Here is a 27,864-nt window from a genome sequence, read left to right as displayed (position 1 = left end):
TCAGCGCCTGAGCGCTGCTGTTCCTGCTGATTGTAAATTTTATTTTATTTTTTATAAATTACACTGTATATAAAATGTGTTACGGTGACTTATAAAATTTACTAGGCAATCCGTTATTGTTAAGGAACGTATTATTTCAAATTTTCAACAGTGCACCAAGCATCTCTCTTTGTGTGTGATAAATATTTGTTCGTGTCGAAAACTGTGTTTTTGATATACAGTGACCGGAGTGATAAAAATTCGACTTGTGTCCACGTACCGGCCTAAACATTATTGGCGTTAATAAAATTGTCAAAATTCCAGTAGCCAAGCAAAGTCTCGGAATCGCCCGTGAGGGTACAACCATGGGCCAAATTCCGGAAAACGTAAGTATATTTAATAACAAAAATTAATCATTAACTTCCTAAGTGTTTTTTCGTAAGTAACCTACGGGAATTCTATTGATAAATCAGATTTATGTATCCACAATATAAATTTTAATTTGTCAACTTTAATATAAATTCGACGTTCGCAAAATTTAGAAATGTGTTTGTTTATTTATGATAACAATTTCAAATCGAGACATCGATTCGGAGTTTGTGTAAATACAACGTGAATTTTTCCATAAAAAAAATATAGCGATATATCACGCACCCTTGACGGTTATTTAATCCCTCACCCTTTGTATTTATTTCCCATTTTCTTCATAAATAAAAATAAATTAGTCGGCTCAGGGTCGCAACGAAAATATTTTTATGTTATTATACCAACGGAAAAATAAATATGTTGTTTTTTTATAAAGATATTAGAAAATACGTTATTAGAGATGCAAAACTGGTTTTATCGCGAGATAAGAAAGAAAAATATAAATAATTTTTAATCAATTTTTAAGTATGTATTTGGTCTCTGTGTGTGTGTGTGTGATTACAACATTTTGTTGTTCTTACAAATTGTCATAATATTTATTTCTATGTAACAAGTTGAATAATGTAATAAATTGTAAATAATTTTAATTTATTGCTCTTTTTATAAAACTAAGGATCAATTTATTTTTTTAATAGTTAAAAATAGTAATCTTAATTAAAGGTAATGTTAAAAATGATATAAGGAGCTGAAAAAAAAATATAATAAAATAAAATTGTGTATAACAAAATTTTATTATATAAATTGTGATTGATATGATTTAACATTTTATGTTATTCTTTGAAAATATATTATTTTTAAATTTAACAATTACTTTTTTTAAAATTAATTATAAATCGATTATAATTTTATATTTATTATTTCTCAATAAAACTAAAAAATTCATATTTTAAGTATTAAATAATTTTTTTTGTTATATATGTGATCATCCTAAAAATAAATCTATGTAACAAAAAGGACAAACATTCTTTTAAGGACTTTTTAAGTAAAAAAATTGTCTATCAAATTTTATTTATATATTTGATTTCTATAAATTTTAAGTGAGTGCAATATGTAATTTAAAAACATTTTATTCTTTTAATTTATTCTAATTTAACAATAAAATTTTATTAAAATTAATTATTATTAATTTTTTATTCTTATTTGATAAAGTTATAAAATATGTATTTATAAATAATCATCTTAAATTTCTAATCAAATCTTAATTATGCATTTGGGTTGTATAAATTTTAAGTTACTACATAACACTTTATGTTATTCTTTGACATTACAAACTTTTTATGTTTTATTTATTATAAGTTAACAATAAAATTTTAATAAAATTAATTAAAAATATTTATTATCTTTTAATAAAGCTAAAAAATTATGTAATTTAATATAAAATTATTTTTTAGTTATAAAAATGAGCATCCACAAAAATAAATTTATGTAATAATAAATATAATTATATATTTTAGGTATACAATTAACTTTTCGTCAGATATAAAAATGATCATCCTAAAAATTAAATATATGTAATAAAAATATAATTAAACATCCCTTTAAGGGCTGAAGCAAAGAGAAAATTGTCTATAATGAAGTTCTAATTATATTTTTATTATTTATATTTTACTTTGATTACAAGATTTTATTATCTTTTAATTTATAATTTTTTTTATTTATTATTTTTTTATAAATCTAAAATATTTTTAGTAAAAACAATAAAGATGATAATAAATATTTCTTTAAGCTGAAATAAATATTTAAAATTTATTTTTATCTTCAAAATAAATTATAAATGTAAATGTTTTCCTGGGTGTATATTTTCAAAATACAAGATTATAATTTATAAATAAATATTTTACCTAAAAAAGGTTTATTTTTATACAAGTACATAATTAAGTCCATTTAAGAACATCCAAAAGTTATTTTTGACGCCTAATTTATAAATAACAGTCAATTCTTATTTTTGGACACTTGAATTGCATAATCATTTTTGGATTGTTTCATAAATGTTTTGATGACATTTTCTTGATAAAGTAACTTCCATTGTTGTTGTTTGTGAAATAATTTATTGTTGTTGTTAATTGCCATAATATATTCTAGATACATGTTTAATGTTGTTCACTAAATTTGAATTATTAATTTAAATTTTTTTTACATTGTTTAATAAATTTTCTGTGAGATAAAAAATAACGAAGTCAATAAATATTTTATTTGTTCAAAAGAATATAAAAAATACAATTTAATTTAAATGTGTGATTTCTAAACAAAATTTTATATTCATGTTTGGATAGATACACGCATTTTTAGAATAAAATTCGAAAACGATTTCGATGACATTTTGTTGATAAATCTCCTACGCAAGTTGTGTAACGCAACGTCCACGCATTAAACGTATATATTCTATGGTTGTTTTGATTTAAAAATTTTAACTTCGTGATCAACTTTAGGATTTTCTACAATCAAAATCATATAATAAATAATATTTTCGATTTGAAAACTAAACATGCTTAAGATGATTACAATTATTTCCGCTATTTTACATAAATTTTCGTAATTTTATGACAATTATGTTAATTAATTAAATTTGAAAACGAGATAAAATAATTAATTGGGAAACAGTGCGTGGATTTATTTCAGTTTATACAGTTATTTGGTTACACAACAAATTAATTATGTAACAAGGTAAATTTTACCAAAATAAATAAGTAAATAATGAAAACAATGGCCATAATTTTACTACATATTTTCATCAGTTAATTGACACGACGTAAAAATATCCAGTTTCGTTGAGGTTTGCCCGAGAGCAACTTTCTGTCGATAATTGAGATGTTGCCTGAAACTTCAAGAGTAAACTACAAGCGCCACTTCCGTAATAATTGCCTGTGAACCTAATTACACTTTCCTTAGTTATTCATATAACAGAACGTCTAACCTGAATTTAAGGACAAGTTTGGAGAAAGTCTCCGTTGTTAATTTTACGGGCATTCATATTATTTAAATCAACAAACATCAAGATTTATATTTGACATGTCGTCTTTCAGGAGAGATTCATAACATCTTGTTTGTGTAACTATGGAGATGTTCTACAAGAAATATGAGCTGGTAAACAAAGGCTAAAAACCACTTAACTATGTACAACTCTGTATATATTTATGAGTATTATTTCCATGCCCGTGATATTTATTACGTAAATATTATCAAATAAACGGCAACCTGTGAGTCTGTGTGTGTTTGTGTGTGTGGAATAAATTATTCATTATTTCTTCTAGAATATATTGCAGGAAACCTTTCTGACCTTGTAGTGGTCTATTTACGAAAGCCTGTGTATCATTTTTTATTATGCTCCGGATTTAAACATGATTCTCACGATTTTGGCATATGCATAAAATTTTAATCATTATAATAAGACCGTGAGTAATATGAAAATTTTATCAAACGATTCATACGTCGATGGACCAAGAGTTACATTTGAAATTGCTATTAATAAATTAAGGATTCAGGTAAAGTTTTAAGTTAACATAAAAATTTACCGGCTTACTAAAGTGGGTGCACTCAGAAAATTTAAAAATGTACGTGCAAACGAAAAAATATGACTTTCTTAAACAACATATCGTTTAAATTGAGGTCAAATATGGCAGGATAAATATGATAAGATTAGACGAAAATATTTTTAACAGTACTATTTTTAAAAGATTAAGGCTGTGTTTTGGCAAAAATCCTTAAATGATTATGCATAATTTAATATAAATCTTGATGAATTATCTTGAATTGAAATGTTATCCTAGACGTGTTTTACTTCGTCCTGAACTTAGCCTAGACATGTTTGCGATCACAAGTCTAGGCTAGGACTTTTTTGAATACATTTGAATCTGTTGTTTCTTTGGCCAACCAAAACAGACTAATAATATATGCATTTAAAATAATATCACCGGCGTTTATAAGATATGTAACAAAACAAATCAAGAAAGTATAAAATATTAAAATAAATTTTTTATACTGCCTGAGAGAGAAAATTAAATTTAATTTGTGATTTACTCTTATCGTCGAGTGGCATTACAATGTACCTAAAATATTTGCCACTGATAAATTATGTAAAGTATTAAAATATTTCCTTGTGATTTTCCTAGTCAACATGTAAATTTAATTTTGGTCAGTAATAAAGCTGCCAGAATTAATTTTAACGGCCATCCACGAAGATTAATTATGTTTTTCATTTTTTCTTATCTATATTAAATCATGGATAAATATTGAATTAATGTTAAATACAATCCATAAATTTCAAATACAGTATATATAACTTATCGCAAATTACTGGATTAATTTATGGCATCAATATTTTTGTTGCTTCCACTTTATTTTAATTTATTATTTCTTGCAGGATTAAAACGTTGATAATACATTTTAAATTGGAGTAAATTTATATTTTTACAATCTACCAAATAAACTTTGTGTTGTTGACATGTGTTTTTGCCACATTTTTTGCTTTGCTGTTAATTGTTATACTAAATATAATTTTTTTAATTGACGTGTTTACGGTGTGTTAAGCCTTGACGGAGACAAAATTAATTACCGTTAAATCAATGGATTTTTGACAAAAATAATATTTTGCCACTTTCCAGAGCCCCATTTAATTTATTTGCTTTAAACTTCAGAAACGATGGCTTTTATGCATCATTAAAAGGATCAAATTATGGTTATATATGATGTTTCGATAAATTATTCCGAAATATTTCCAGCAACTACCTCCACGTGCGGTCAAAATTTAAATAAGCTGTATGAATTCCAACATGTGTATTTTTTACTATCTCAAATGGTGTATTCAGTTAATTAATTGCGTATTTCATTATAGTAATAATACTCACAACGTTAATTTGCATGCCTTCGATCCGGCGCATAAAATTCATTACGTTGTCGCATTCACACCTCCCAACAATCTTATTAGTCGCATATCAATTGATTAGAGGCACAGGACAATTTAATGCAATAATCATAAGTTTAAAATATACACTGGTGCAATTTTAAATCGAACAAAACAATATCTGCAGACCTTGACAACTATACATACAAATTTTTTGCATTCATGAATAATATTTAAAAATAAAAGTGTTTTGCGATAAAACTAAAACAATTGTTTTTACATGTGGTGAACTAGTGAGTTGAATTGATACGACATTTTTTTACTGTGTCACTGCAAATTAGTACATTTTAAATTTTAATTTAATTCATACAGACATTATCTAGCAATGGAATTGATTATTTGTCGTTGCACGATCTAAATATCCAGGCGGAATAATTATTTGTTGTTATCTGTGTGTTTTCTAGAAGCGGTTAGTCATAGTTAATCTTATTCATAAATCCGTAAATTTATTTTAAATGGTTTTAAAACAACCGCAGGATTTTAACCTCCCAACCTGTTTCGAGTTTTAAGTATCCACTCATTATTAGATCAATAGGTTATATTTCAGGTAATTAAGCTTGTTCTAGAATTATAGAGCGAACAGATGTTCAACAAGCAATTGCCAGTTTTTAAGATACTATAGTTAAGTGCCCAGAAATTGCTAATTGGCTCTACTGATTGCTGTGCCATTTCAACACAATTTTATTGTGTTTTCGAAGAGGCAACCCAAAAATAAACTCGATAAACCCAAACGTATCGATAATTGAAACTGTATTAATTAAAATTTTTTAAATGTATAATTTATCACTTTGTTTATATTTCAATCCAGTAGAACAGGTTTCTGGTCGATGGCACAAGGTGCGAGTTGTAGAAGAAATCTTGTGTGAATTGCTCAAAATAAAATTAAAAATATAAGCACATTTAAATTTGTTTTATTGCAGACTTCAAGTCAATATTTGGACGCGGCTTTATTTTTTTTCGGTTATCTTTATAATGTTTTCAATTTACTTGATATTTTAATATAATTTAAATCCTAGCTCACTTTGGAAATGAGTCAACAATCTGTTGATGTTTTTCAATGCACATGCGGTGGATCTTCTCGATGAAAATATAAAATAACATTTTGTTGACTCATAATTTAAATTTGTATAAACATACCTATTTAAATGTAATGTATTACGATGTTATTTACACTTTATTAACATTCTCTAAGTGTTTTGAAAATTATGTCCGTTTTATTGCAATTTTGTTCTGATGTACCTAAAAATATTCATTAACTTTATATTTTTATTAGTTCTCTGTTCATTAACAGATTATTCAGGAACTTCAAATTTGATTGATCATAAAATGTAAGGAAGTAAAATGTAATATAAAATAATGAATATTGATATGATATATTTTTTTATTTATTAAATTTAATTAGTTTCTTTTTTACATATTAGTTATCGGTTAGCATTCAAGAATAAAATGGTCTAATCCATTTTTGTATAGATATTTTATTCTAAATTATTTATTTCTTTATTAGAGATTTCATACCAAAAATAAATTTTTACAGAGTTAGGTTTTATTGTTTTTTGTTAGAGAAAATGTTAAATACTTAATATAAAATAAAATGTTAATTGAAACTGCTCCACATTTAGTTCATTCATTTGTATATTTATTAGTGCAGTTCAATTGCTTTGGTGTATTATAATATATATTTCAAGTAAAATATTACGTACGTATATTCCTTAATTGGAAATTTATACTTGAAACTTGTATTCTTTTTGTTTAAATTACTGTTCTAGTACAAATTCACTTTAATACTAATAAAAATAAAATAATTACCTGTTGAATAAAGTTTCTTATATTTCAGTATAACTATAATTCAAAAATTTAAAAAGCAACAAAATAACTTTAATATTGTGTTTAGAAAATTATGTATTATAATTTTGTCCTGCAGTTCCTTAAAAAATTAACATTATCCTTTCTGTTGAAAAACAAGCTATTCACACACCTCTGATTTGATTGATGATAAAATGTGAGAAAATTGAATATAGGCAGACAAATAATGTATTATTGTTATTGTTGTCGTCAATCAAAATTGATATAATATATTTTTAGTCACCTTCCCTTTTTTATATTCCTTGTTTGCGTCGAGAAGCCATATTTTAATACTTCCATATTATCGTAATTACGAAAACAACGTTGTTTTTTTAAAATTTTCGAATTGCATGAACACGTTACAATGTCTATGACTTAGTTAGGTCTCAGGGATCAAAGATTGCGACTTTAAACCTTTTAAGCATCATCAGTATTATTATTATTATTATTTTATTAAAGACATGTGTAATTTATTAAATTTAATTAGTTTCTTTATATATTGATTATCGACTTTAGTTTTGATAAGGATATAGTGGTTTAAATTCACTTCTTAAATTTTATGATTTTTTAGTCTAATTTATTTGTTTCTTTATCAATGACACAGTAAAAATAAATTTTAATAAACATAATTCAAGTAATTAGTTGGTTAGGTTAGGTTTATATAAGATTAGATTGTTTTATGTTAGAGAAAATATTTATTTATTTTTGTATTAGTGCAAAATTGATTTAATTTCTTATATTTTGTGTATCATGTTTCAAATATTTCTAATCAAACGAGTATAATAACTATATAAAATAATAAATTTTTATTATTATCTTGCATTTCCGTAAAAAACTGATTGACATTAAATTTTATTTTGGTCCTCTGGTAATAAACAATCTATATAAACACCTCCAGATTTGATTGATGAGAAAATGTAAGAAAATTAGACATAAAAGTGATTGTAACATATAGGCAAATAATGTATTATTGTTATTGCTATCGTCACTGAATATTGATATAATATATTTTTAGTCGCCCTTTCTTTTATATTCCTTGTTTGCGTCGAGAAGTCTAATGTTTCAATATTACAGGAATCACGAAAACAACATTACAATGTCTATGATTTAGTTACGTCTTCAGGATCAAAGATTGCGAACTTTAACCTTATAAGCATCATAGGTATTATTATACTAGTAATAAAAACAAGTGTAATTAATTAAATTTAATTAGTTTCTTCTTTTACTTTTTATGTATTGATTATCGGCTTATGTTTTGATAATGATATCATCTTCAATTTTGTTATATTTTAGTCAAATTTATTTATTCCTTTATTAGATAATTTGCAGGAAAAATAAATAGTATCTGTAGTTTACATTTTATTGAAAAATTAATTTCTTGCAAGAAAAATTTATGGTGGCAAGTTTTGGGAAAGTTTATATTTTATTATAAACAAGTATAATTTATAAATAAAAAAAACAACTGTAGAAAATAACATTATTAAGATTCGATCGTTTCAAAAATTTATGTTCGTTTTATTATAATTCTGTTCAGTAAAAATTTATTAATATTATATTTTGTTTTAGTACAGTCAATTCAGATACCTCAGATTTGATTTATCATAAACAGACAGTAACAAAATTTATTATAAAGGATATTGTGACATGAAGACAGACAAATAATATCATAATGTTATTGTCGTCAGTGAAAGTTGATATAATATATTTTTGTCATTTTTTTCTTTTTTATATTTCTTGTTTGTGCCGAGAAGTCATATGTTAATGCTTCCATATTATCAGAATTACGAAAACAACTTTATTTTTTTAATTGTCAAATTGCATGAACAATGTCTAAAACTTAGTTACTTAGTTGCGTCTGGGGGATCAAAGATTAAGACATTTAACCTTATAAACATCATCAGTATTATTATTATTACATCAAATAAAATTTTACCTACAAGTGACAAAAAAGTTGAATAACTAATCACTGATTTGTAAATTCATTAATTTAAATCAAGAGTTACTAAATAATTCAGAGAGTCAGAAAATAATTGATACTGATACTGAAAAAAAAAACAAATGTCTATTTTCTCATTATTTACATTTTGCTCAAATATTAAATGTTAGTTAATAGAAATGAATCTATGTTTTTTCGAAAGTTTTATTTTTAATAATCAGTATATTTTAAAAAGTAATGATACAAAATAAATATATTTAAAATTAAAAAAAATTAATTTATGATCATCAATCAAATCTTCCAAATATTAAAATGAAAAAAAAAAAAAAAAATAATTTGTCTACGTACATATCTACCTACAAAAACAAGTTTTAAAATTTATAAATAGAGTAGTCATTATACTTGTACATTAACTCTCTAGTTTTAAAAAAGTAAATATTTATCTCGTTGCATATTTGGTGAGTTTCCAAAATATTGGGTTATCTGTAGACTAAGAGGCAATTATGAAAATGGTCATCAATGTACGATTTACGACTACAACCGATAAATAGCAGTATTATTTTGACAAATTAAATTTGCATTCGATTGTGGTTCATAAACCATAATACTTAATACCTTAATTAGTTATTTATACAGAAATATCTAATTAAAATGATTAAACAGAATCATTAAAGTTACTTATAATGATTACTTCTCTATACATACTCTTACCGTATCAACCAACCGATGCGAATTAATTACGTTCATTAAATCAGGTGTGACTTGAATAACTTATTTAAAATAACTGAAAAATACATATTTTACATTTTCTCTTAATAAGTTAAATTCTCTCATTGTTAGAATAATTGTCACTTTGCGAGTGCAATAAAAATAAATATTAATGACTATTAAACGAATTTATTGTTTTAATAGGAGTTGTTATGAGTCGTGTTGTCTGTTGTACGGGAAACCTAGAAATGTGTAGGCAATAGTTGGGCGCCAATTAAACAGGACCGTCCTTTAAACATCACATCTTGTTTTTGTGATCATAATTTTTTATTATTAAGTAATGTTACTATTTTAAATCCTTACAAAATTGTATGTATTAACTAAGTACACAGTACTTATCGTTATGTACTTAGATAGTTGTTTTTCAAGTGCTTAATTTATCTTTAAATTTATCTCTACAATTCATAATTCTCACTCTCACACCGCCAAGTATAAACAACCAAACAACATTTCTATTTTTAGTTAATCTTTATCTGTCTGATCTGTGTCTAATAAACCATCTGTAAACGAAAGAGTTGTCAAAGCTGCAAATTAACACCAGGGCAGCCACAATGATGGTTAAACAAAAGTACGGCACTGGAATTGGGATGGACAGTTTAGTTTATGATTCTGACCTCTTCGACGATGGTTCGAGTGAGCCGCTCACTGTGCCGTACGAAACGGCGGTTTACATTATAGGCCAAGTTAGTAGGCTGATGAAACAACAACATTCAGACTTGGCGCACTGGTCCATGCTACACGTGTCAATGGGTAGGATGGGCCAGTTACTAATAAACTGCTCAAAAATAATTAATTTTTTATTCGAGGTCTCCCAATTGTAAAACGATTAATTTAGCAGAACCTGTTCTTTCGTTCTTTGGTAATTAAATTTGATTTTGTTCTTTCGAAAATACTACTTGTGGGAATTTGTTATACTTTTTACAAGGTTTTGGTTGAAAAAAAATGGTTATACAATTAAATCTTAGAGGTCGTTTAAATTATTAAGTAATAAAGTGAACACTTGATGTGTTTTAGCTACTGGTTATTAGCTAATAAGGTCTTTTCACATTTTATAGATAGTGAGGTGGATAACTATCAAAAGCAAAACCAATAATCCAGAAGTAAACAACATTTTAAAACTGTCTTATGTTGTTGAACAAATATTAGCTAGTTTTTGTAAGAATCTCTTTAATTCACAACCAAAAAATGATCGAAATCTAAAATATTAAAAAGCCCTGTCCCCTACTGATAATTTTTGAATTGAAACAAATAAAAATGGTGCCAAATTGTCTATTGGTATTACTTTTCGATGGAAAATGTTACCTTGTAATAGATCATTTTAAAAGTTTTTCAATGCTGTATAATTTAGAAAGGCTGGACGAGAATTTGTGGCTTGTTCATTTTTAAAATTTGTCTAAATAAGTTGATTATTATATGAAAGACACTTGTACCTCCGGTTATGTCCAACGCAGTGTCAAATTTTAATAGCAATAATTATTTGCCTCGTAATACCTCATTCAAAAAGTGTTTTAATTTTTTATTCAATGCTATTTTGCTGTCAAAAATCCAGTGACTAGTTTAAACAATTCACTTAATAGTCTAATATATAATTTAGGAAGGCTGAACGAGAACTTGTGGCCTGTTCATTTTTAAAATTTATATAAAATAAGTTGATTATTATATGTGAATATTAGAGAGACTTGTACCTCTGCTTATGTATGACACAGAGTCAAATTTTAATAGCAATAATTTTTTTGCACTATAATATCACATTTGAAAAGTATTTTGATTCTCTATTCAATGCTATTTTGGTACCTAAATGAGTTGTTATAAACAATTCACTTAATGTATTCTTCCTACACAAAAATAGATGATACAGGACAACATATAAACAACAGAAAATTTAGTCCGAATTGTTGGTTGAGCTTATAATAGTTGTCAGTGGGAGATCTTTTTTGTGAGACACTGTATATATCTTGTCTAGTGCACACCACTGTATTTATAAATATATTTAATAAAAAATCGAAAAGAAGTACTCTTACATATTTTATTTAAAACTTTTTTGTATATCTTAATAATTATAAATTAATTAATAGACGAGACAAAATGTAACCAAGCTTTCTAATAAATTTGCTTACCACATTTGTCATTCTAATAAATTTGCATGATAACGTCACTACTTGTCATTCTGCTGAACCTGAAGAAAGACGTGTTACGTGAGAGAAAAAATTCATTAGAAGAATGTGATTCTCCCACTCCTACTTACTTTTTTCATTACGTTTGGTATGTACTCACATTGAAAGGTGTTCGTCAACTTTTACTATTTTTTTTATTAAAAAAAATGTTATAGTACATCTAGAATTGTTTTTAAAGATTTTTTACGGAATGTATTAATTTTGAGCCAATGATCACTAAAATTATAAAAATTTACGAGGGTATCTCCATCTTCAATGCATAGTTAACATCCTAAATTGCGAATTAGTATCACGTCCGCGACGGCTGACGATTCCTAGTGTGTTCATTATCTTCAAACAAAAAAAAAAAACAGACACATTAAACCATTAGTATGTAGGAAAACTTTGTTGTTTACTGTTGACACAAAACATTTTTTGAGCAGTATACATTCGAACGCATTTGAATATCGGTGGTACGGCAGGTTTCAGGGAATTTCTATTCCATTTCCACATAACACTTTCCATTAACGCGTACAAAACAACGCGGATTCTGTTTTAAGCCGTTGCCACATCGAATTGGATGTTGCCACTGATCTGAATGATTTTATTGTGTGAATCTTTAAAACGTTTCCCGTGTTAATTTCCCTTATGGACACAGTAAAACAAGTATTAAATAATTATTGCACGTTCAAATAAACCATGACGTAATTTAACGGTCACGCTCACCAAGCGTGTTTCTGTCAACAAAGACCTAACATCTCCCACTCTATTTTTAACTATAAATTTGTTTATTTTTAACTTGTTGGAGTATACCAATATAAACAGTCTTCGGCAACGGTTATTAACCAAACGGCTACTGTGTATAATTTGGGAAGGATGGACCTGTTCATTTTTAAAATTTGTTCAAAATAAGTTGATTGTTATGTTTGAACATGACAGGCACGTGTGCCTCTGGTTATGGCTGATTCAGAATTTTATTAGCAATATTTTTTTACTGTATTTTTATAGTGGATAGAATAAACTCATGGTCAGTATGTGAAAATCATGTTGCTATTGATTATTTTTTATATTTTTATTTTTAAAGTAAATTCTTAGGACGTAGGACATCTATTAACCTTATAGTTACTGTTGACTTTAATTTGAGTTAACGATAACATTTTTTTGAATTCGAATAATCCATTCTTTTCCAAACTCCAATATTTTTCGTAGGTACCATGACTGATTTAGTCAGTCGTAAATTCTTAACCATATCTTCTTATTTTTGTCGGTTAGAAACCGCCCTTTTAGCATATTACATGATTGTACTATAGAATTTAGGTCAGATATCCTCGAGGGAAGTTGTAAGGCCTCAATACCCAGCGTTTCGAGCGGTTTTATCACAATTCCGAAGTTCTGGCTAAGTTTGAAAATTTGGTGGGACATCAACAACAATTAACAATGTTCCTTGTCCTCTGATGATTCTGTACGGTCATTATTAGAAATTAACCACAAAATGGAACTCCCTTGAAATGAGTAAAATTCTTGAACTCTTCGATGATTTCGTGAGATACCTCGTTGGATCAGACGCAAACTCGACGATCATCAGAATTCAGCCCAATGATATTTGTATCTCTTCTTCTATCTGATGAACATGAGGCCTAGCCCATTCTAATCCTTGTTGTTTGTGGTCGTGGGCCACACATGCAAACGTCGTAACGATCTTCATAAATTAAAACCTGTGTTTGCTGCAGCTTCTGTAGCGTTTTCTAGCTGACCAGCCTATTGAGGACGTCTCCCAATAGCAAATATTTGCGATAATCCCCTTGGTCTGCCACTCCTTGGTCTTTCTGAAGTAGAGCAAGTTTGATAAAATCGAGTACACACCCTCTGATTTCGATCTAATTAATCCCAGACTTCAACACTCCATTTTCCTTATCTTTTTATGTCAAATTTCATAAAAATTAGTAAAATAATCTCTGCTCTCTCTGATGTAATCAATAACATTTAAAGTGGATCATTTTAATTAATAAAAATGTAATATCCCTGACTTTGAACATGAGTTTTGTTTTAATTTCGGTTATCTACATAAACAGTCACAGTTGTTCTGAACGACTTCTGAATAAAATTTGGACTAGTTGTGGCCTTTATTTTTTTATAATACGATCAAATTGAGTTATGTATATCAGAGACAAACACGTGTACATACGTCAAGTCTGACGCAGAATCAAATTTTTAGAACAATAAATATTTTTTTACTGCATCTTTATGTCGAATAAAATAGTTAAGTAAAACTTAAATTACATATCATTTTGATATTGGTCCAAGAAAAGTTGCTGCGCTGAGGAAACTGTTTCGTTTTTATTGCATTTTTATTAACATGTTATATTTTTTTAAGTGTGGATTAAAGAGTCAGACTAGATCCTTGTAATATACACGATGTTGAAAATTTTATGAATAGAGGACACATAAAATATATCAAAGCAACTTTTTTTCCCCTTATTTTATTTATAAATGTAGTTATGTAGTCGTCATAAATTCACTTTTAAACGGTTCACTCCAAAAATACGAACACCAACCTCAAAGATTTTACAACAAGGTTAATTAAATAATCCTTGCGCACATATTATCAATTTACATTGTGACGTCACATAAATTATGTATATGTATTTATTTTTTTGTCATTTCACTTGGATGAACGGTCCCCGATTGTTCCTACACTTTACCTTCAGTATATTTGGTATTTTCCGTATTTACACAGTTCAGTAAATCAATTATGATCATTCTACCTCGATAATATGCAAATAAACATAAATCTGCAATTTTTTGGCAACATTAATTTTTCAAGGGTACACGTGACCTCATTTAAAATGTATATGCCATTGGATCCACAATTCGGCATTCTAAATTTAGATTTTATTTATTAACTACATGAAGACATTAAATATGTAGGTATGTTGTTCTTGACGAACTTTTTTTATCGCTCAATTTGTATAACATTTTAAAAAGAAAAGTGAACTAAATTTACTTAAAAATAAAATAAACTTTATAGATAATAAAATTGTGAAGTTATAGGTGTAATTCCGAATTACTATTTGACAGCTGCTTTATCAATTGATGATAATCATGATAACTATAAGCCTTACTGGGAATATTCCACTTGTATATCAGCACCATATTAATGGAATTGATGTAATTGACCTAATTGGTCGGTAATTTTTTTATCTATTATACTAAATACAAAAATAACATACAAAATCAATAAATTTACTTTAAAATACAATAAAACAATGTCGTGTCGTATTTTATTAATACAAACACCATCGAGTGATGTAACAGAACGAAACTAGAGAGATTACTTCTAGTGTATGTTTTAGAATAATATGCAAATCAAGTAGCCTGTGTGTTTTGGGATTAGGTTTCACAAACAGCAGTGTCCTTCTCGTAACGGCGTAAATTCAACAAACAGCTTGGCGGTTTTAGCGATATGATTGACCCAAATACCGACGAGACAGGACACAATAAACATATGCGAATTTTATGGGATGGGAGTTTATGTTATATAGGCTGAACAGTTACCAAGGAAATTTAGTGTTTTTTTACTTAATATTAAATGCCTTTCAAAACATTGTTTTAATTCAATAATTTGTAATAAATGAAATTTTTAAATTAATTATAACCCATAATTAATTTTTGAAACACTAAAAAATATAATTTATAAATACATATTTAAGTTTTATGTTGAATATTATTTAATTTATGTCGTATGAGAATTTTCCTTTTAATTAATATGTTAATTTAGCTATTAATTAATAAATATCAGGGTTCTAAATAATATTATATTAATAATATATGATAATCACCAAAATTTGATAATTATCCAAAAAATGAGTAAAGTTTGACATTAAAAACTGTTATTTTTCTTATTTATTAGTTGAAAAGGAAGTAACTATTGTTTAGTTTCACTAACTAAGAAACCCCTTCCTAAAAACAGATTTCCTAAAAACTACCAGTTTAAATAGATGTACATAAAATCGATACTAAAATTTTCACCTTTGTATCTAATTATTACCCAATAGTTCTGGACATATTTTACAGTATATTTTTATTTATATGTTTAATCTATGTATTTTTTAATAACAAAGATTTTTATTTGATTGAAAAACACTTAATAATTATAAAGGTATAAAAAAATAAAAATAATAAAATTCTGGACTATATGATAATCAATTTGATATTTATAAATTTTTCATATATTCAATGAATTATTTAGTTTATTTAATTATTATATATATTTATGTAAACAATATTTTATATTATTAACATATTTTATAAAAAATATTAATTTTTGAATAAATGCAGTATTTAACTATTACCTGATAGTTATGGGACACAATAATCTTATTTGTGTTTTTAATAATAGTATTTTCTATTTGATTTCGGTATTTTTTTAATACAAATATATTATTTGAAAAATCTTAATATAACATTCATTGATAATCACTTGATAATTTTTAAGGCATAAGTTAAGTTAAAAAAATCTTTATATAAATTTTATTAATTTATTATTTTTATTAATACTGATTATTATTTGAGTTTGGTATTTTTTAATGCTAAAATTTTTGATAGATCTTACTTTAATATTTATTGATAACCACTTGATAATTGTCACATAAATTAACACTGGAAATTGCTTTTTCTTTCATTGACAATTTTTATATCACTTGAGAATTATTAACACTCAGATATCATCATAATCATGATTGATAATTGGTAACGAACTGTTACCTGTTATATACACTTGGTTAAGGCATAAATATTAAAATAATCATCAAGAGAATTATTAATAAATATGACGATAATTACTAAGAAAATTGATAATTATGTTGGCATCTATTAATGATTATCATGATTTTAATACTATAATATATTATTATTAAATATGGCGATAATTACAAAGATACAGAATATACAATATCACTTGATAACCACCAGAAATATAACATTAATTATCTGATAAATACTAACTTAAATTTTAAATTTTACAATACTTGACACATAAAATTGTTTGACATCGATTAAAAAGCAAAAATGATTTAAAATCTAATCGAAACATGCGTTCGAAACTACGCTTATAAGAAGAAAACACGACTTTTATCTTTAGAGAGAAATCCATAATTTCTTAAAAAGTGTCTTTATATTTATCTTGTTGACCTGGATTAATAAAATAAGGTTTCATCATTTTCTACACCAAGAATATAGTAGAACTGTACTCTAATAAATCTGGCAGGATTCCATAGCGTTCTTCCACGTGCAAGTTTTTTATTAGATTTTATCATTGTTGTAAATATTTACGTAACGGTCGATTTTAAAAATAACCCTCTTCGATGTTTGCTTACAATAAAAAATTTATAAGATCCGTCGTCGCTTGCATTTCTGAACAGACCACATGGTTTATTTTTGTTTAATATACTTTAATTAACAGTATTATTCTTATTGAGTAACGTTCATTATCAATTGATAAATAGCCACATTATGCTTCCTGTTTTGTTTTAATCATTTCTCTGGTCTTTTCTAACAGTACTAATTCAATTAGCATTATTTATTATCATCAAGGTTAGGAAACGTTTTTCAATAGGAATAAGCCCTGAGTTTCTATTTCCATAATAAAACGAAACAAACAATTAAAACTTGTATGTGTCGTTCATTATCTTTGTGTGTTTTGTGAATTTTGTGAAACAGTAATGATGGCAATTAAAATTAAAATAAATTGATTTAATAAATGGAGCACCAGCGATATCTGTGAACTGAAGGATATTGCAAACAAAGGAATTTCAAATTTAGTTAAGCCATTGACACTTTATCAACTATAAGTCTAATGTGTGCTGGAACTTTGAACCTAACTCGTCAACGATAAATTTTAATCAAACGAATGTAGCACCTCATTTTACTTAAAGTATCAATTTGTAAAATTGTAAAATGACGAAATTAAATATTTATAAGTAATAGCATTTGTTTGACAACATTAAATTAAAAGCATAAAAACAAAATTCCTGCTATCTAAAAAAAAAAAATTCGTTTTTACGATATAAAAATATACACTTCAAAAATAGACCATTACTGAAAATAACAAAGGTTATTGAAATATTTTAGCCTCAACAGGATGAAAATAAAATTGTTTCCGTCAATAATAAACGAGTCCGTTTACCCCAGTTAAAAACTCACCTACACACACACAGCGCCCATAAAATTAGAAAAGAACAGTGTTTATATTATAACTTCAGAAAATTATTATGGCGAACCTAAATCTGTCTTCACTCTCTTATTTTAAAAGTATTCAGCAGAATTCGATCTGCATCCACACAAACAGAAAAATAAATGGTACTCAAGAATTCATTTGTTTATAAACGGCAATGACGCAAAACTTGCTTAATTAATCCAAGAAGTCTTCAGGTGACTGAATAACTTTCGATTTCGATGACTTTTCTGATAATATCGCAATTATAAATACACTTATTTGCGAATGTAGTGTCTAAGTCCATCAATTCTTTAATTTATTTATTGTTTTCATAAACACGATGCTCATTAGACGTCGAGGTTAACACGCTCGATGCGATAACCCTTATCTGAATTAACCCACAATCCGCCACAAAAGCGATATAAGTTTTATGCAACAACAAATCGTACATTTCCTTGAGAAGTTTTGTCATTTATTTTTTAATTGTCGCAACTTTATTGTGATTTCTCCTGTGAAATCTTCGCAGGTTTCGTTAGCATTCCGATTTTAAATTAATTCAAGAGCCTCTTAATTGTTGAACTTATTAGGAACACATGATACACTGAATATAAGTGTTAGGAACACTTGAAAAAAGGTGCTTAAAATTAATAAAAACAAGCCCGATAATTTATATCTCTTGATTGACTACAACAGTGTATTTTTCACTGGGAGTAATTCAAAAAAAAAAAAAATAAATTTATCATTTGTAACATAAACCTTGAACACCATCGAAAGGTCACGATTCTAAGCCTTTGGACGACTTGTTTCATTGTTATTGTTTCTAATCTTGTTTTTGTACCGCAGGTTAACAAAAAACAATTACTTATTGGATGAAAATAATATTTTTTTATGTGGAAATTGTATTTTTATTAAAACAGTCTAAATATATTGACCTACTTTTGACAATCCTATGTTAAATTTTCTGTTTAGATAAAGTTTAAAAATAAAAAACTCCAATATATCTTCAGCTCACAATTTATTGCGGTGACCCACTTATGAATTACCGAATTAAACAATAAATTATCACCAACCAAGCCAATGTTGGTCGAACATATCTTCAACAAAATCATTCGGTAAAAACCTCTTCCTGCATTTTTGCTCGTGGCTTGCGTAAGAATCAACACGTCCGAAGGTTACGTCTGTTTCAAATTACATGCGTGAAGGTGCGTAACAATATATGGCCCGGAAATGAGTCGAAATAATAATAAAAAAAAACTACAAGGTGCCTCCTATAGGTCATTCCCAAATGAAAGTACGCAGATGAATTTAATTGTTGGGGATAAAACACGTTTTATAAACAAAATTAATTTAGCTACCCGTGTCTTCCTGTGCATATTTAAAAGTCCACACTTTCACTTTAACATATCATAAACAGTTATAGTTGTTGCATAAACACGAGCCAATTGCTTTTTCGCATTGGTAAACAATGCTATAACACGTGTAGATGAAGTGATTTCTAAATATTAAAACTAAATGCCTCCGTTTTAATTTAGAAAATTAACGATTATGCATATTTGTTGAGATATTATCTGTCCTGTAATTTGCGGTCTGCAATGCATGCAATTATTTACGCTAACACATTATAATTATGTTGGGGTCTTGAATTATATTTTTAAGGTAACTTTACAAATTAGCTGATGAAATAGAGAGATATTTAATGGTTCTACATAACCAATTTTATCAGTAATTAATTCATATACACTTTAACCAGTGGAAACACTTCTGTAACTCTTTTATTTATAAATGGATTTAACTCAGAAGTTAGACAATTAGAAATTTCCCATTGAATTTAACATCATTGCGAAAAATCAATGTCAAAGTTATAAACCTCATTCTTCTAATCAATTAAATCATCGAATATAAGGTATATTTCTGAACAATCTTCACAATCACAATCATATTGGGGGTTGTATCAGACAAAAAAGAAACTTATTGTCTGCTTTAGTCATTATCTGATGATTCTTAGATACTTTTAATATTTTATATTTGATCAGAAGAAATAAATTCATTAGAAAATCACATTCTGATTTTTAACACTAGTACTTATTAATACGAAATTTTTTTTGAGATAGTCATTTTGAAGAATGTTTTTAATACGGAGATTTTTTGTAGTTTTTGATATTTATTAATATATAATATTAATAATAATGAAAAATGATTGTATTGGAAAGTATACTTATGTGCATAAAAATTGAATTAAACAAATATTTCTCATTCTGTAATTATTTTATAACTAGAACATATTAAATTTTATAAAAAACATTCTAAGTCTGTGTCGTAATTAAAAAACTTATTCTTCTGATTAATTAAATCTTGAAATAACGTGCCAAATATATTTAGAATAATAATGACTTAACAGTTTAGTTTTCACAACAAGTTTTGAGCATGTGTCAGGCAAAAAAAAAAAAACTTGTAGTCTGCGTTAGTCACTATTTGATGTTCTTAGCTATTTTAAATATTTTATTTTTTGATCAGAAGAAATATATTCATTAGAAAATTACATTCTTATTTTTAACCTTGAAACTTATTAATTTGCAATATTTTTTGTGAAATTTGTGGCCATATTGAAGAATGTTTTTAATGGGAAGTTTACTTTTTGTAGATAGAAAATGACAACCAAAATTAGTCGTTTTTTGACTGTAAAAAATTAGAATTTAATAAAATTTATTAAAAAATGCGAGTCTATACCAGAGTTAAAAAGTCCTTCAATTCAATTAAATCATGGAATAATGTGCCAAATATATCCCTGAATAATCATGACTTAACACTTTAATTTTCCAACCAGATTTGAGCTTGTGTCTGACAAAAAAAGGAACCTGTTGTCTGTGTTAGCCACTATTTCATGTTCATATTTTTAATATTTTAATTTTGATCAGAAGAAATATGTTCATTCACATTCTTATTTCTGACTTATTAACATGCATTTTAAAGTGATTTTTGTGTTTAAAAAATGACTTAACCATTCTTATTTTTTGACTATAATAGGTGTTATAATATGATATGAAAACGATATGGTTTGAATATAGTTTTTCAATATCTTTCTTTTGGGATTATTCGTTAAAATTAAAAAATCTACAGGACTCAGTATAGGTTTTTCTTATTTGAAACTTTCAATTATCTTCAGATATAAACACTCAATGGATCAAAATTTAATTATTGCACGCGGGAAATACATTAGAGCTAAAATTAGTACTCCTTCCTTCTCACTTCAGGAGTCACATGGTAACTATACTAGTAAGAAATTTTGTGATTTACGAATAAACATGTGGATTAAAGTTGGAGACCATAATTTTGAGTACCAACTCCAACTGAAAGATAATGAGGCGGAGGTGGAGTACCAATTTTAGAACTAATTTATTTCCCCAGTACTTATTACTAGGTATATCTGAAAATTTCAAATTAAAAAATCACTTTGCGTATATGACATAAAAGAAATAAAGTAAAATAAAAATACCAATATGGCAGTACCGTCAAATCCCAACTTATAAGTAGCAATTTAAATTAATTATTTTGTGTTATTTTCGTTTTAGACTCACACATTATTTGCCTTCCTACAAAACAACCGGCTCGATCATGTAAGCCAAGTAATGGGTTATCATCCCTCTTATCTGGATCACTTTCTTAAAACCCAAAATTTCATCTTACGTGGAGATGGTCCCCTACCATACGACTATAGGCATTACATAGCCATAATGGTGAGTACTAATTAAAATTGAAAAATCAAAATCTAACTACTTGTTTGTAATGTATTTTTAGGCTGCTGGAAGGCACAACTGCAGCTATTTAATATCACTGCAAAAACAAGAATTTTTGCTTCAAGGTGGGGACCACAACTGGTTGAAGGGCCTAAATGCGATACCAAAAAAGTTAAGGAACTTGTACGATATAAATAAAACCCTGGCTCACAGGCCGTGGCTGCTAAATAAGTCTCATATTGAGGTAACAACAATAGTTTATTATTAAATATAAGTTGTTAATATTAATAATAATTTCAGAAATTGACAAAAGGTGAAGATAGTTGGTCTTTGGCTGAAGTGGTACACGCTATAGTAATTCTTACTCACTTCCATTCCCTGTGCTCCTTCGTCTTTTCTTGTGGCGTAAATCAAGAACTTGGCGAAGACGGGGAATGTCCATGCAATTGTTCCGCCGGAGCAGTTGGATTGACCAATGTTAGTTGTAGTAGTAATCCCAAAGATATACCCATTGTAGATACGAGACAAGGTAAGCAAGTTTAAAATTATGGTCCGTATTTTAAAGTTGTTTATTATTCCTTTAATAACCATAAATCAGTTTTCAATTTAAGAGTTTAGTTTAATCGACCATCATCGAAAGAGTAATGATGGAATTACTAACAGAATCGTAAGATTACTAAACACACGTGTAATTAAGCAATTAAATTTATTTGGCAGTTAACACAAGACGGAAAATTTATTGGTTAAAATATTGAGGGACGTGCTTTTATGTTTTCGTCTTGTGTGCATGTGCTAATTATAGACGATAAATGACTGGTTATTTGTAAGTGGAAGCGGTCATTTATCAAATATTATAACTTATGTAACATTAAACGCACCAAATTAATTATCCAACTTCCAACGCAGACTGGAAAAATACCGCGAGTCCTCCATCACCCACCGAACCAGAAGTTGGCATTACGACGCTGATGCAACGAATGAAGACACTCAGCGAACAAACGGAGGAGTTCAACCCCTCCGAGCTGGCCAAGCGGTTCGAAAACATCGAGACCCAGAGCGCCGAATTGGCCGTGGTCGGCTCGGAACCGGCCGAAACTCCCGCCGATGTGAGCTGCTTCGTGGACGATGCCACCTTCATCTACCACGATTTCGCCAAAAGGGGAGAGCAGAGTGAGATTTCCACCTTTAGAGTGCAGGACTATTCGTGGGATTATCACGGCTACTCCCTAGTTAATAGGTACGGTCGGTTGAATGTTTTATGTAGATGAATCGAACACGTGTTTCCTTTTAGATTGTATAATGATGTAGGGAACCTACTCGACGACAAGTTTAAGACTGCTTACAACTTGACTTATTACACAATGGGCGGTCGAACAGATGTGGACACGTCGCGATTCCGTAGGGCAATTTGGAATTACATACAGTGTTTGTTGGGAATACGACACGACGATTATGATTACGGGGAGATAAATGCATTGCTGGAACGATCTCTTAAAACGTTTATAAAGAGCGCCTGCTGTTATCCTGAAAGAGTTACCAAGAAGGATTACGACAGAGTACTCAGGGAATTCAAGCACAGTGAAAAGGTAATTGTAGTAGACAAATCGTAATTTCAACAATTACAATAAAACCTTTTTCAGGTCCACGTAAATCTGATGGTATTAGAAGCCAGGATGCAAGCTGAACTGTTGTACGCCTTACGCACAGTAAATCGTTATATGACAAATTAGCGTTTGAAAAGAGGCCCATGTTGTCAAAAGCTAAGTTTAAAATTTTGTATAGATTACTATTTGCACAGTCCTACATGAAAACAATGTGTTATTGATTTTTTCGTTTTTATTGTGAATTTTTTAAGCATGTATGTGAAATAATTAAAAGTTCATGTCATGCAAAATATTGTATTTGTGATTATTATAATTAGGGTGTCGTCGGAATGAATTATTCGGTATCAGTAAATCAGTTAGAGAACACAACGAACATTTTGGACACTTTTCAGTGTGCTATATTTTAAACAGAAATAATGGAAGGGGTAACATATATTTTTCTATCCTTTTTAAAAAACTGATTCGTCAGCTTTGTTACAAATCTGAATAATGTAGTTCTTGAAACACCCTCGAATGTTTAGATATTTTACGAACAATCTATAACTGTAGAGTACGTATTGATATTTTATATGCATTAAAACTTTTTCTACTGTGTTTTGTTAATTAAATGTTTATAGACAGTAGAACAAGAGCTTTGCATATTTACTACATATTAAATATGTGACCACAATTGTACATAATAAAAGCTAATTCAATTCTTTTTGGACCACACAAATTATATCTTTCAAATACCAGGACCAAATGATTCAAATGAGACCAACATGTCCATATTCGATGCATAAGTTTCCCCAAAATCAAAATATATTTATCTTACAACGACAATAAGGAAATGTTTTGTTTTAAGCTGTGGTTACTTGTTGATCCAAAATCTATGAATTGAATATGTAGTTATATCTTATATCATTTATAATGTGTAAATATGAATACTTTTTAATTAAGAAAGTTTATAAAAGAGCTTTCCTTATTTTTTATATGATTAAAGTTTGTAAATTGTTTAAAACGTGTTAGACTGTGATTTAACACCATTATTATCATGTCAGCTGAAAGAAAATCTTTTTAAAGTGTACATCCAATATTTATTATTATCTTTTGCTAATTGGATATTTTATTGTAAATTATATGAGCAACAATTTTCTCATCATTAATATTAGCTTTTAATAAGTTGTTTTTAAATTGGTAACAGTTTTCTGCTAAAGTTTAAGGAGGCTGGAATTACTCTCAACACATGTTACTGACGGTTCACATTCAGTAGCAGTAATATAGCATGAAATCGAGTTATGATTTAAATTTTAAACATTATGACAGAGAAAATATCTGTTTTATCTTGATCTCAGTATTAATTTAAAATTTCTTATTATTAGTATATTTTCACTGCCATATAAATAAATCATATATTTAATACAAAATTTAACAACATAATAGAACTACCAAGTGTACCTTCATTTCAAAAATAGCTTTTAAATTATGACATAACAATTAAATATTATTATTTTTTATTTGTTTATGATTCAATATTGCTATTTTCAGAAATCATACAGAATAAATTCTAATTTTGTAATTATATGTAGAAATATCAGAATGCTGTGATGTTAAATTTTTTGTATTTATTTGAAAAAGTGGTTGATCTAATCTATTATTTTTCCATAATAAATGAATAAATAGTTTGTTGTCACCTACTGAACTGTAATAAAAATATTCCATCAATTTTTCTAAATTATAAAATTATGAAAAAATTTTAGATTATCATTGACAAAAAATTACTACTTATAAGAAATACAAAAAGGTCAACCAAATTAAGAAAAAAAACGAATAAATATACATTTTCTTTTTAATTATACACCAATTATAATTTTTCACAAATAACGTGAATAGTATGTTTTAATTAAAAATCAACGTCAGCCGCTATAGGTGTATTTTATGTATAATTATTAAGATAAATTTATGTGATGCTTATTATGATCCCTCATTAAATCACAGTTAAGTTGTTACGGGATTATTCTCCATTTTGTGATATTTATCTGTATGTGATTACTGTGTAATAGATTTTAGATTGTTTCAATTGAATACCTAAGTTTTGTTGATGTTTAACCATAGACTTAGTGAGATGTTTTAATTTAATTAATCCACCTTAAAATAAAGTAGTTTCATGCTAAATTGAGTTTTATTTTATACCTTAGACATTTACTAGTCTTACTCACATCTTAGGACGTGCCATAAAGGTGTTTAGTTATTTATTTAACAAACAACATGTGACAGAAATTTTAATAGTCTGTGTTTTTGTTTAATAAAGTGTTGTAGGAAAAAGAAATTGACAGTTAAAGACATATACATCCACCCAAATTATATTCCATAAACCCATAATGAAGTATAGGGCGGAAGATTTATCAGTATACTATTGAAGTTTTCAGTAAAACTGTACAAGTAAACACGTTTTAAGTAAATGTATGAATGTAGTCTTTGAAATATATACTTAATTCTGTATTTTTGCTTCCGTTTTGTTTTAGCAGTCTGACGGAATCAACAGAAATAGTTCAAGAACAAAATAATATATATTTAGATATATTCCTCTTAGATAAGAAACTACTTTTGTTTTATTTAAAATTTATAATAATTTAAATTTAGTAACAGTAATATTAACCAAAGGTTTTCCAATTCTTCTGGCATACCCATTCATTTTCACAAATGTATTAAATCCAGACACTACCTTTCCGAAGGGTATTATGAACGTATTTCTGTTTTTATCTGCGGTTAAACTGACTTGAAATTTTTGAAAGTCCGAATTCGGTTTAAATTCCAATGACAGAACTCCTGGTCGGTAATTATTGAGTAGGTATTTCTCATTTACAAACACCTTAGATTTCTTACGGGAATCAATTTTAACTGAATTTTTTATTTCTATATAGGTATTCGGTTTAATTGCATTAACAAAATACTGCTCCCCATATATTTTCATAATGTTGCAGAAATGCTCCACCGTAATTGGCGTAATACCATTATAAAGCTCAAATTTGACGTGTCCTAATGTTTCACCATCTTGAACCTTGAACGTCATTAAACACCTTGTTTTATTCTTAGTTAAACTAGGAAGTTCACTCATAGAAGGCCATGCTTTAAGTCTTTCATCCATTGATGGTTTATTATTTATAGTAAATTTAAATCGGGATGAATCAACGAAAGCCCGGTAACGTCTCGTCCATTCATGTTTTAAATTTTCACAATTATAATTGGACTGTATTTGACAGATAGCATTATATAGGATTGCATTTTCTCTCACGCGTTTCATATCTTGTTTCATTTTGAATTTGTGGTAATATTCATTTTTAGGTATTATGCCTGTATCGACCAATACATATTTGTTTGGTCGATTTTCTATTTCCTTCAAGCTTTTAATCAAGCTTCTATTCTCATTTATGTGTTTAATGAGTACTCGGTAATCATTTTGTGATTCAAGACAATTTATTCGACCGAAATTGTACTTTGGTGGGCCAGAATCAACTATGGACTTTATTTCGAAAATGCTTTTCCTCAGAGAATTATAATGTCGCAGATCGTTTTCTAATAACCTCGCATTTCCCTTGCAACGTAAATAGCGTGGGGTTAGAAGTGGCCTGAATTTTTTTTTATTGGCCATTTTTCCCAAAATTTTGAAATTCACAATAAAACTTTGACAATCGGAGACGTCATTATTTAGGTTAATTAATATGATTCAACTTCATTTGAAGTAACCATTATTATATGAATTTTTTATTTATATATTTATTTTATTGTGCAAACCACGAGAAGCTGAAGGATTCTTGAAACTAAAGAAAAGATCAACCTCAAGTTTTGTCGACTACTTCAGACTTAAGTCGTTTATTATGTAAAAAATTACAAAAATAAATAAGTTAAATGGAGAAATATGATGGATGAGATAAAACTTTAGCCATTTAACATTTTGAAGCTTTGTCTCTAATGTGACATGTGGTATTATGTTATTATAAAGAAGCAGAATGCCTTTTCTATCGACTGAAGGAATTAAGCTTTGAGTAAATTTTTGAACTTGGTTTACCAGCCCAAACCCCATTGACCATATTGATGAGGATTATCATACTCAACTCACTTTAAATAAAACCTCACTTAATTTTTGTGGAATCCATTTATCCCTTCTTGATGAAGGTGTCTGAAGAATTTATACGAGGTATTGCTTAATTTTTTAATTAGTGCAAGTCTTTATTCATCATCTTGAACATTTTCTTCAAAACATATTGTAAGTTGCTTCAGTCGCTTTATGCTGACTTCTCAACTCAACAATTTTTGAAAAAAGCGCTT

General features: G+C 27.6%; 2 protein-coding genes across 2 annotated transcripts; one reads left to right on the top strand and one right to left on the bottom strand.

The window, feature by feature from the left end:
• Window positions 1-25,710, top strand: LOC109600014 (sestrin homolog). The gene is made up of 7 exons (XM_020016072.2): window positions 1-365; window positions 21,788-21,952; window positions 22,014-22,196; window positions 22,253-22,481; window positions 22,859-23,189; window positions 23,244-23,538; window positions 23,593-25,710. Exons 1-7 carry the CDS (start codon window positions 345-347, stop codon window positions 23,680-23,682), a joined length of 1,314 nt encoding a protein of 437 aa, XP_019871631.2. The 5' UTR covers window positions 1-344; the 3' UTR covers window positions 23,683-25,710.
• Window positions 25,711-26,129: 419 nt separating this feature from the next.
• LOC126264564 (uncharacterized) lies at window positions 26,130-27,213 on the bottom strand. The gene has a single exon (XM_049963016.1). It carries the CDS (start codon window positions 27,185-27,187, stop codon window positions 26,159-26,161), a length of 1,029 nt encoding a protein of 342 aa, XP_049818973.1. The 5' UTR covers window positions 27,188-27,213; the 3' UTR covers window positions 26,130-26,158.
• Window positions 27,214-27,864: the final 651 nt, after the last annotated feature.

The sequence above is a fragment of the Aethina tumida genome, chromosome 2 (genome assembly GCF_024364675.1).
Source record: "Aethina tumida isolate Nest 87 chromosome 2, icAetTumi1.1, whole genome shotgun sequence".
NCBI classification, from domain to species: domain Eukaryota; kingdom Metazoa; phylum Arthropoda; class Insecta; order Coleoptera; family Nitidulidae; genus Aethina; species Aethina tumida.
Note: the sequence above shows the minus strand (reverse complement) of the source record. Positions and strands in the feature narration are given on the sequence as shown.